Source organism: Antennarius striatus, chromosome 12 (assembly GCF_040054535.1).
Source record: "Antennarius striatus isolate MH-2024 chromosome 12, ASM4005453v1, whole genome shotgun sequence".
NCBI lineage: Eukaryota > Metazoa > Chordata > Actinopteri > Lophiiformes > Antennariidae > Antennarius > Antennarius striatus.
The window spans coordinates 8,477,593-8,489,557 of record NC_090787.1 but is presented as its reverse complement, the minus strand read 5'-3'; the positions used below and the strand labels follow the sequence as shown (position 1 = coordinate 8,489,557).

Below are 11,965 nucleotides of genomic sequence, written 5' to 3'. Positions count from 1 at the left end.
AGGTAACTTGTATTCATCCTGAAAAATCTGCAGAAGTTTGTGGAATAATTTAATGAAATACATTTATTATAGGATGATATTTGGCTGTAAAGTACGCGCGATCATGTTATCTATAAAGTCAGAATGAATTGAAAAGAGAACTTTAACTCATCCCGTTAATTTTACTTTATTTCTTTTTGTAATTGTTATTATAATTTTTATTATATGGTTTGGATCAGTTCATTGCATGAAGTAGATCGGGATGCTGTCCAATTTTCGCACATGCGCAATAGATATAATTTCCATCCAGGGAAGCTACCAGACAGCTAGACAGATGTAAGCTAGCACAGATATAAATTAGACAAAGAAACCTTGTGAAGAGACTGAGTGAAAAAATTACTTTAAGTATCGGATGGTGCAAGGGGTCACAGTGACACAAAGCTAAATGCGTTGTTCGTGATATATTGAAGTATGAAATCGAAAGGTACGCCGTCACTGTGTCTTTTTAAACTTTTTGTGAGCAGATATAGCAGAGATTAGCTTTGGCTAGCAGGCTAGTTAGCCGCCGTTGTTTTCCAACAAGCGGGTTGTATCTAAACGTGAGAGTTTTAGCTTGGTTAGCATCCTGTCACCGATATCAGCGAAGGCCCTTTGTTTAATACCGGTTATTGTGGGGTATAAACAGCATATTACTAATTTAGCATGCGCTACGCTTAGTTAGTTTTATGATAGGTAGGAATATGGCAAACTGTTGTAAAGTCAGCTTATAGACAGACGTGTTAACATGTTCTGTGTTTAGCTAGCTGATCGATGTTAACTGCATCTAAGGCTAATGTGGAATTAATCTGGCTAGTGAAAATATTAATGTTAGCTGGAGTTAGCTAAATGCGTATGTCACACAGAATTGACCGATTCGCGTGTTTTTGTTTTCTTTTAAATAAATAATTGTTGGAGTATCAAAGCTGAACTTTGAAAGGAAGAAAAGTCAGGTGGAGTGATTCGTGAAGAGATACTGGTGTGTTGGAAATTTATTCTGGAATGATATTACGCTAGCATTGAGCTGTTGCATTTGATCACAATTTTTATCATTAAGGTTAGTCACATCCGTTTACATTTCAAGTAGCATACAGTCTAAACTGAGATCTATCGCTCAGTGAAGATGAGATCTGTTTGGTTTTCAACTAAGGTAAACTTGCTGCCTCCTCGGGCGGCATCTGTTGTTTAAGGCGAGATAGCATGACTTAAGCTAATGAGTTAGCCAAACAAAGTTGCAGGTGAATCTTGAGTTGGCAAGTGTAACGATCGAAAAGTCGAGTAGTCACTAAACAGCATCGGTCTATGAAAAAGAAATCCCGATTGTGTCAACATTTTACATAGCGAGGTGTTTCAGGCCTACACTACCAATGCGGGCTAACAATCTGTTACAGTATTTTGATGCTAACAATTGCCCTCTATTTTCAAAAACGTGGCATTCCTGACTAGTTTCAAATATTAACATTTGCAATGTCACTTAATCAATAGTGGTGAGTTGAAATTGTATCTCTTAGAGAGATTTTACATGTATGATGTGCGAGCAGGATCATTAATGCCAGATGCCTCAGTTTTGGTGGCTGATTTCACTTCTGATAGGCTGATTATGTCCTTTTTTTTCTTCTTCTTAGAATGGAACATGAAGATTGGGCCATGAAGGATCCAGTGATAACTTAGAAAAACTGCATCTGTGTATATTTCAACCATTACAGAGGTGATGTGGTTTGAGGTTTGAATGTATTTGCTGATGTTGCATGATTCAAATTTCTTTAACTTTTATTGCTGACGATGGTTCACTTGTGGCAGTGCACTGTACAAACTGTCCTGTACTTTTCACTGTAATCAAATATCTGTATTCTCAAGTTAGGTTTATCTTGTATTGCTTCATGAGGTTTATAAGCAACAACACTAAATGTCTATTTATAGTCAAACTTATTTCAGTTTTTTTTAACCTTTAATAAGACCTTTGGGAAAGGAAAGAACAAAGAGAATGAATATAGACTACCATCCAAAAGTTTGGACAAAACTTCTCATAGCTTTCTTTATTTTGATGGCTATTTATATTGTAGATCCTCACTGAAGGCATCAAAACAGAATGAATCAACACAGCAAACAAAAAAAACAACAATCCAGAAATAACATTTTAGATTTTTCAAAATAGCCACCCTTTGATTACTGCTTTGCACTCCCTTGGCATGCTCTCCATGAGTTTCATTGTGTAGCCACTTGAAATGGTCCAAATAAACGCCACCCGGATGGGATGGCATGTGGCTGCAGGATGCTGTGGTAGCCATGTTGGTTCTGCGTGCCTTCAAATTTAAATAAATCCCCAACAGTGTCACCAGCAAAGCCCCCCACCCCACATCATAACATGTCTTTTTCCATGCTTCATGGTGGAAAACATGAATTCAGAGAACATCCAGTCACCTCTGTGTCATGAAAAGACATGGTGAGTGGAACCGAAAATGTCAAACATGGACTTATCAGACTGAAGTGCAGATTTCCACTGGTCTAATGTCCATTCCTTGTGTTTCTTGGCCCAAATAAATCTCTTCTGCTTGTTGGTTTTCCTTAGTTGTGGTTTCTTATCAGCGGTTGGAACATTAAGGCCTGATTTGCACAGTCTCCTCTGAACAGTTGAAGTACAGATGTGTCTGCTAATAGAACTCTGTGTGGCATTTATCTGGACTAATCTGAGGCGCTGTTAACTTATAATTGCTGAGGCTGGTGACTCGGAGCAGAGGTGACCCTTGGTCTTCCGTTCCTGAAGCGGTCCTTGTGTTGTAGCGTTTTATTGTTCTTGAAATGGCACTGGGGTGTACATTCAAAGTTTAACCAGAGTGACTAACCTTCAGTTCTTAAAGTGATGATAGATTGTCATTTCACTTCGCTGATAGGTTCTTGCCATAATATGCATTCTAACAGGACTGTCAACTGTTTAATCAACTTGACTTCTACAACACAACTGATGTTCCTAACCCCATTAAAAAAGGCAAGAAAATCCCCAAATGAACCTTGACAAGTAACACCTGTGAAGCGGAAACCGTTTCAGGTGACTGCCTCATGAAACTCATTGAAGGCAAAAAATTTGCAGAAGCTGTCATCAAAGCAAAGGGTAGCTTCTTTATTGAATTTAAAATGCAAAAGATATTTATAATTTTTCGCAATGTATTTACTAAATGATTCCCAACATCTTTTTTCATATTTTTGGAAGTCTTCAGGATGAGCCTGCAATGTTGAAAGTAAAAAAAATAAAGAAACATTTGAATGTGAAGGTGTGTCCAAATAAGTCTAGATATGTGGCAATGAACATGTGTCACATTTGTGTACAGCAGTTATACTCAGAGAACCAGGGATTGTGGGATGTAATATATATAAATAAATAAAACACAGTGGGACACTCAAAAAGAAAGTTGACTCCAGAGGGTAGACATGGTTATAGTACTTTATCATCATTCCTCCTTTGCCCTCATGTCTTTTTATGTGTTTGTAGGTAGTATGTTAAGTTTCTCTATAGTAAGTAAGACATCATTTTAAGATAGTCTTGGAAGTTGACACAAAGAAATTGTTTTTTTTGGAGATAGATTAATAAGAGGAGGAACAGTGTTTTAAAAAGGCTTTAATAGGAGCTTTGAGAGAGTAAACGAAATGTGCTGATGCACTGAAAGAGGATGTCTAAGGTGAGGAGGGAATGGAAAACATTTGTAAAAGTTATTCAACTACAGCACATGTTTCTTTGTCTTGGCTTTGGTATGCTGTTGTTTTGACATTTGTGCTTCTTAAGGGGAAGGGAATTTTATTGTAATGTGAATGTAATGTGAAAGATGGCTGTCGTTTGACTAAAGACAATATGCAATTGGTCACATTTGCCGTAATGTCCATTATCTGCCCATAATCCCTGGCAATCGTCTTCTCTGGAAATGACTAAACATTTCTGGGTGACTAAGCACCACTGTAAATCAGTTCACCGGTCACCATAACAGGAGGGCAGGCAACTTGCAACCACCCCCACCCCCCCCTTCTCAAACATAATGGTTAAAGAGACTCACATTTTGTGACTGAGGACATGATTACACAAATTGAGAATTAAGTAAAACAGAGCATCTTAATGCATTCAGTAAAATCATACTTAAAGAGACAGTTCCCCCCATAATCATAAACATGTAGTACTGTTTTAGCTACTACATTATTCAGGGTGAATTAAGATATTAGCTGTAGTATCTGAAATTTCCTGAGTATACTACACACTGTTTTTGTGTACCAAAGTAGACAGAGTCTAATGTCTGCTTTGTCTAATGATAAGATAGAAATGTATCTTTCTAGAACTCTAGAACTGACCAGATTGAAGAAATTCCATAGCCCTTTTTATGAGCAATTAATGTAATTATCTATTTTCTTCTTATGAGTATTATCATACTATGTTGTCACCTTCACCTCAAGAAAGGGTTTCGGGCTCACTCTAGATGGATTACTTTTGATGAGCATTCAAAATTGAATAGAATATCAAATTGATTTGTACAATCTGTCTTACTGCAGCAGGTCACTGCGACTAGCTGCCAGTTTGAAGTTTCACAGTTGTGCACCAAACATGTCGTCAAAGCGTCTTGTTCTGTCACCTAACCAGCTTGCGCGTTGACACAGATGTCAGTTTAACAGTTACTATCTCTGCTGTTGGCACAGTGGTGTTAAAGTGGGTCCCCATTGCACCTTTGTTACAATTGTCACAGTCATAAGTCGTTGGAATAAAAAGATTTCATAACTGTTATTCACACTGTAAACTGTCTTCCTCTAATTAGTGCTTTAAGGGTGAGATCGAGTGGTATCTCGAAGCTGGTGATGTCACGGGTTCCCACCCCTCCTCCCCCTGGGGAGATGTCAAGTGGACCTGTGGCAGAGAGCTGGTGTTATACACAGGTACGGGCATAACTACTTTTAATGAGTAATAGAATCTGTTGAGCTTAACGTTTCTTAGCTAGCTTCAGATGCTGTCATGTCTCTCTGTAAATCCTACTAGACTCTGAGTATATACAGCATACTGTATTTCATTTTCACTACATAATTCATATATGTCAACATGTAACTAAAAAGCAGCCAAGTGCAGCTCATCCACCATTAATTTAATTTTGAAACGTGTTTTTTTTTTCTGACTTGTCAAAGTGCTGGTGGTCAGAATGTCGACAGAATTGGTATTGATCTTTTTGTAATATGAGGAAGTCGAGTTGTCACGCAGCGACAGCATTTCCTTTACTTTTTTTAATACAATCAAAACTAAAAGAGCTTTAGAGTGATGATGACACATGTTTCTTCTGATTCCAAGGTTAAAGTTGTGAAGTTTTCCTACATGTGGACCATTAACAACTTCAGTTTTTGCAGAGAAGAAATGGGAGAGGTGTTGAAAAGCTCAACATTCTCTTCTGGTCCAAACGACAAGATGAAATGGTTTGTACTCAAGTTGGGCTTTTGAGTGCAGTTCATTTATTTGATTGTTATCCCTCAGAGTTTTGGAAAATTAATTTTAGTTTGTCACATCATGAAAAAACAAAGATGTTATTGATTTGGACCTTTTCAGTAACAAAATAATTAAAAACATTCAAATCAGAGGAGACTTACTCCTCCAGACTCCTTGTATTTCTACGTTTTGACAAATAGAGTTATGACTGATTGCTTTATAATGTTACTGATGTGCTATTGTCTATTCTTTTGTTAGGTGTCTGCGAGTCAATCCAAAGGGACTTGATGATGAAAGCAAAGATTATCTGTCATTGTATTTACTCCTGGTTAGTTGTCCAAAAAGTGAAGTCAGAGCAAAGTTCAAGTTTTCTTTGTTGAACGCTAAAAGAGAGGAAACGAAAGCAATGGGTGAGTATGAACAACACATCCAGTTATGCTGTATCATGGTTTCCCTTGTGTACCTTTGCTTTTGTTTGTTTTCTAACTTGCAAAAGAAAAGGCGACACCAGAACTTGTCATTGTTTTATTGTTGCTGCAGAAAGCCAAAGAGCATATAGATTTGTCCAAGGTAAAGACTGGGGCTTCAAAAAATTTATACGGAGAGATTTTCTCCTTGATGAAGCCAATGGACTCTTACCAGATGACAAACTCACCCTGTTCTGTGAGGTAAGCACTGTTTTCTTCTTTATCCTTCGATTCAGGAGTTCCAGTCTTGTGCTGTTTGATGAATGCTTCCATTTTTTTTTTGTGCACATTGTAACACACAGCTACACATTTTTCTTCATTTCTGCTTGTAATGACTGTCAAAGTTGGTGTGAGATACTAAAATACCTATGTCCAAATGTACAGAACATGTTTGGTGGAGCGTGTGGGTTGTCCACATTTCTAAGTTCTGGAGAGAATTAAATTAAATTTCACAGTTGCTTTGTAGAGACAATGTTGCACTTAAGAAAGACATATTGAAAGTGTTAATGTTCAGCTTCTGTTGTCCATTGTTGTTTCTTAGAATCTTGGCAACAGTTTGATTCTTGTCAGAGCCACTTTAAGCTCTAGTGCCATTTAACTACAAACATGCTGTTGACATTTGCTTCAAATGACATTAACGTCTAAGAAAGTGGAATGCTTCCTCCATCTCAAATCATTTACAATGATGCCTGCTTTTTTGGAAGTAATTCTATTAAATGTGTCGAGAAGAATAAACGTCTTCTGAAAGGTTCTTTCAATGGGACGAGTTAAATAAAGTGTCAGTGAATTTTTATTTGAATGCAGCTGCTTGAATACTGCCAGGAACAGACGCTCTTCCAGACAACAGCTCCAAACGGATTCAGTAATTTCGGAGAAATTTGCATTGTGATAAATTTAAGATTAAGTGCCTTTTGTCATCAATTAGATGCTTCAGCAAAGTTAATTAACTTGGCTTTCATGTTATTTTGCTTTTGCAAGCAAGATTCTTTCTAGTTGTAAGTTCCCTCAGTCTCAAAAATCAACTTTAAATGGAGAACATCATATATTAAACTTTTATTCAAATCAATGCGATACATTTGCTGTTGGATTTTTTTAAAATTTTTTTTACATTTTTAATTTTTTTTCAAGGATTGTTAGCCTTTCAATTAGTTCTAACATGTTTTCTGTGTGTTGTTTATCATGTTCAGGTAAGCGTTGTCCAGGACTCCGTTAATATTTCTGGCCAGTCGAACATGAACATGCTAAAGGTACCAGAGTGTCAGCTTTCTGACGACCTGGGGAACCTGTGGGAGTGTTCCCGTTTCACAGACTGCAGCCTCTATGTCAGAGGACAGGAGTTTAAAGCCCATAAATCCATCCTTGCAGGTAAGACTTTTCACGTCACCCATAACTGTAGTAAAGAGCTAATCGTCTCAATGGCTCTTTACTGCTATTTACCTCTCATGGAGAGCCATAAGAACCCTAAAACACTCTTGAAGGTTTTTGTTGCTGGTTAAATTTATAGTGGCTTAGTTTTGCTGTAGGTGCTAATCCAGCCGACCACCCCTGCCTGGCCCCTTTTGACCCAGAAGACTTTAGGATCCTCTTTCAGATTGTGTCCATTAGAAATGGTGCTCTGCTGGTCGAGGAGAAATGCTGACAAAGTAGCAGCTTTACAGATTTTAGAGTTTAGTTCAATACTGATGTTTTGTACCTTTTTGTCATTTGTAAGAAAAACTTGCCTCATGCTTTTAAATGAAGAGCATATTTGTCACAAGCCGAATTGCTATTGGTTTGCTAGACTATCTAGACTTGTAATTGTAAATGTTATATTCTTTTCCTCAACAGCAAGGTCGCCGGTTTTTAATGCTATGTTTGAACATGAAATGGAGGAAAGTAAGAAGGTAAGAATGCCACATGCCATTCTTGGATAATTAAATCCTGCTGTACTTTCACATATGCAGTACATTTCTGTATAGCCCTCCTGAATGGTGTTGTAATGAGTCTTCCGTCAAAAGTGTTTTCCAATAAGTTTAACCAAAACTTCGCTTTCTCTTCCAGAACCGCGTTGACATCAGTGATGTAGAGCCAGATGTCTTTAAGGAAATGATGGGCTTCATATATACAGGAAAAGCACCAAACCTGGAGAAGATGGCAGACAATTTGCTGGCAGCTGCAGACAAAGTAATTCCTGAAATAATAGAAGCAAAGATTTAACCTCTACCGCTGTGATTTTCAGTTTTTATGTCAAATGACAGGAGAAAGTCCTGAATTTGTTTGAACTCTACAGATGTGGTTCCCTTGAAATTACCTTGGGATACAACAGGTGTCATCAAATATGAACTAAGTGGATCTTTTTAACTAGTCAGTTGCATGATGACAACATCACAATATTTAATCTGTCACTATCCTTGATCGAAATACACTGCTTGGTCAATCTAGGTCATTTAAGAAAGTGAAATTGTTTGCACAAACCCCTTTTTCTACATGGGCTATCTATAGCTCACTGCACAATTTGCAATACCAGCAGACCCTTGTAGACCTATCAGTAATTTATTAGCATAATTAAGTTGAATTTTTAGGTTTTATCTCAAATTTTCACTACAATTTTACATTTATTTGACATTTATTTTACATTTTTAGCAGCAGTCATCACGCTGCTATCTCTGCAAAACAGTAAGAGTGAATCTAGTGCAGCAGCTGTCCAACACATATCAGTGTGTGTTTGTGAAACCTCTAATTCAGCATTAATCAAGTACATATTAGAAATGCAGTTACTTATTGAAGCATGTCAGTAATTTAATGTCTATTATGGTATATAATCATCGTATTATTGTAATGTGATTCAATTCCTTTTATATATTGATACACTTTTGTCTATCACATATGGTTGAGAGAAAAGTGTTTTTGTTCAATCCCATGATTGGATTGGATTCCATTTGTCACTATGCTGACATATTGTAGCTCATATCATGTTGCATTTTATAATAAATTCAGCTACATATGTGTAAAGCAATTTTTATCAAGATGGACTGTAATGTGTTACCCCATTGAATCCCACAGTATGCATTGCATTTGGGTAATATCTGTGTTTGGCGTTGACGCTTCTTTTCCAGATGCCTGCTGTTGTTTGGATATTTTTTGATTGAGGTTTTTTCTCAGTTCCCAGTAAAGTCGTATTTATCAAATGTTATTAACTGATTCCATCTGCACCTTTTTTTAAAATGTATTTGGAGTAGTTGAGACGAAACCTCAAATCATGAGAGCCACAGTGAATCACGGGTGTAACCACTTCTTTTTTTTTTTGTTTTGTTTTCCCGCTCATCCCTTCCACCCCACTCCCCACCCCCAGTATGCTCTTGAGCGTTTAAAGGTCATGTGTGAAGAGGCCTTGTGCAACAGCCTCTCAGTAGAGAATGTGGCTGACACCCTCATCCTAGCAGACTTGCACAGTGCCGAGCAGCTCAAAGCACAAGCCATAGATTTTATCAACAGGCAAGTATTGCAAAAAAAAAAAAAGGAAAAAAAACTGAAGTGATAAATTCCTGCTGCCATTTCTGTTTACCAGCCCTGAATGCTTACCTTTTTATCTCCTTGCCATAGGTGCAGTGTCCTGAGACAGCTGGGCTGTAAAGATGGAAAGAACTGGAATAGCAAGTATGTAATTAGCTGATATATGTGACACAAGATTAATAACGCGCTCTTATCTCTTTCCTCTACCAGATGCATTAGAATTCATTGTTTTAGCCCAGGCAGACTGAGTACTATTTGCCTTTTCAGTTTGAAGCTCCATATCTTTGTATCCATGTTATTAATAGACTCATACCTGAGTAAACCCTGGAAATGGAATATTTGCAGCCTTAAAAGAAAGGATATGGTCTGTGTTTGAAGATTTTCTTTTAGATGATGTAGTGTGTTGTCATTGTAGACCTTGAAATGTTAAACTTATTTCTTACATTCAACATGTGAAGACTTCTAATCCTGCAGTCGTTTCCACCTATGCTCAGAAGTACTAATGGCCCTTTTTAAACTTTACCATACAACTCACAAATCAAATTCCCCATCTTAGCTTTGTCATTATGATCTCATTTACGTTTATTGATTTTTAATGTGCACATTCTATTGCCTGAGTGTTAACTTCATTTTGCCTGTGCTTACAGCCATGCTACAGATATAATGGAGACTGCAGGCTGGAAGTCAATGATCCAATCCCATCCTCACTTGGTAGCCGAGGCCTTTCGTGCCTTGGCTTCAGCACAGTGCCCGCCTTTTGGTCTTCCCAGGAAGCGTCTAAAACAGTCCTGACTGCTTGACTGTGCCCCAGGACTTTACTGGAGGTGTGAAGCATGGGTTTACAAAGGAAGGACTAGCAAGGGTACTACTCTTTTTTTCCACCAAAACTGAACACACTTGAATAAAGAAGAGTGGAGCTCTCTGGCCAGGGATGTGGGGAGGCTGGCAGGTGGATGATGAACATCAGCGGATTGGGAAAAAAAAATGGTAAAATTGATGTTGCTTGCTTGCTTTGCTGGGCCAACTGAATTTTGTTCAGCCTGGGCAGTAAGTCGAGCTCTGTGCTACTGTTTTTTTTCCTCTAATTTTGAAAATGGCCTTAACATATCTGCCATTGCTCTGGAGCTGCTCCAGAGTACTTTGTCTATTTTACTCTGTGCCTGCCTTGTCACAAAGACTAGGCCTCCTCCAGGTTGCACTAGTTCTCATGTGTAGTCATTTTGATATGGAGTTCTATAGGAACGTAACAAAGGTTTAACTAAGTGGGAAATATTATATATTTGTAATGTTTAGCCCGTTTTGTGACTAGACATTAAAAAGCATGAACACTTTCAGTGCAAGGTCAGTTCTTTACACTTTTTAAAAGATGTGTATGCCCCATATTGATGGCACCATTTCTATGTAAATGACAGTTGAACATCTTCAGAAGACCAGTGTACAAGAGAGTCTATTGCATATTTGTGAGGAACCATGTAATCTGCCATTATGAAGACCCAGTGTCAATCCGTATAATGCATATAAGACTGAAAAGTGTCTATACTTTGGCCCTAATATATTAAACCATTGGACGTATATTGAAGTATTTACTCAATCTCCCATTTTTTTAAATGACATATTCCAGATCATACATCTGTGAACCGTTATAGATAAAATTATGAGAATTTCTGTCCTTAGTATTGCCAACTTACAAATATATATTCACAATATATCGTGGTCAACTAAAAGTGGAGAGACTAATGCATGGTCATGTTATTGTCAAAGAAAGTGTCCAAGTACCAGTTTCATTTTTAACCATTTATTTTTCTGCAGTTATCTGACATTTGTGGAAAATTAAATTAATTGAGTATGTACAAAAGAAAAAAAAAATCCTCTAACATGCTTGGATATTTGTAGGATGCTGAGCATCACTTCTACTGGCAATGTTATTTCTGTGTTTGACTGGGGGGGGTTGTCATGTTTATCCAGTCAGTCTTGTATGTAGTGTTGTGTGGCAGACACTTCAGAGGATTTTGTAAATGAAACAATGAATCATTTTTACATGATATTACTCATCATTCAGTGTCATGTTTGAGATGTTGAAGCCTGTTTTGTTGGGGAGAAAAAAACATGAAGTTGTTGTCCGCAAGAATGCCTGCATTAACCCATTAAACCATTTTCCAGCAGTCAGAATTGGCCCTTATTTTGTTAATCAATGAGATGGGATTTGTTTGTTTTTTAAATTAATGATGCACACACTGTCTTTTAAATTGTAATGAATACAGACTCTGGGCTGAGGTCACTTTTCCCTCTATCTCACCAGTGATTTATTTGGAAACAACACCTATGTGGTAATCAAAAGCTAGAACGGCTTACCATCATAACATGGTCTACAGCACATCAAAGACTTTCCTTATGCTTCATGTATGAATGTTTGGCCCTAATTAAAGAGAACACACGGCCGGTCTATCCTACTGGACCACAGACGTCTTCATCTGTGGCTCGCTGATCCTCGTCCACCCCTCTCAGCACAGATCCTCACAACAGGCCCGATAGCATCTATGCTTTAGGA

The 11,965-nt window shown here is 37.7% G+C and overlaps 1 protein-coding gene across 3 annotated transcripts; it reads left to right on the top strand.

Annotated features, from left to right (window-relative positions):
• The first annotated feature begins 287 nt into the window (after window positions 1–287).
• spopla (speckle type BTB/POZ protein like a) lies at window positions 288–11,605 on the top strand. Of its 3 annotated transcripts, none has more exons than XM_068330145.1 (12): window positions 288–315; window positions 1,641–1,723; window positions 4,806–4,923; window positions 5,327–5,448; window positions 5,717–5,868; window positions 5,999–6,126; window positions 7,113–7,290; window positions 7,753–7,808; window positions 7,966–8,088; window positions 9,257–9,399; window positions 9,508–9,561; window positions 10,065–11,605. In XM_068330145.1, exons 3-12 carry the CDS (start codon window positions 4,846–4,848, stop codon window positions 10,207–10,209), a joined length of 1,179 nt encoding a protein of 392 aa, XP_068186246.1. In that variant the 5' UTR covers window positions 288–315; window positions 1,641–1,723; window positions 4,806–4,845; the 3' UTR covers window positions 10,210–11,605. The 3 variants fall into 3 exon arrangements, with proteins under 3 accessions (XP_068186246.1, XP_068186243.1, XP_068186245.1); XM_068330142.1 differs by having other exon boundaries at window positions 298–463; XM_068330144.1 differs by lacking the exon at window positions 288–315 and adding an exon at window positions 476–994.
• The last annotated feature ends 360 nt before the right edge of the window (window positions 11,606–11,965 follow it).

Coding starts and splice junctions, on each gene's coding strand:
- spopla (XM_068330145.1), top strand. CDS start 4,846: ATGTCACGGGTTCCCACCCCTCCTCCCCCTGGGGAGATGTCAAGTGGA. Junction 5,449..5,716: donor CCAAACGACAAGATGAAATG/GTTTGTACTCAA, acceptor TTCTTTTGTTAG/GTGTCTGCGAGTCAATCCAA. Junction 7,291..7,752: donor CCATAAATCCATCCTTGCAG/GTAAGACTTTTC, acceptor TTTCCTCAACAG/CAAGGTCGCCGGTTTTTAAT.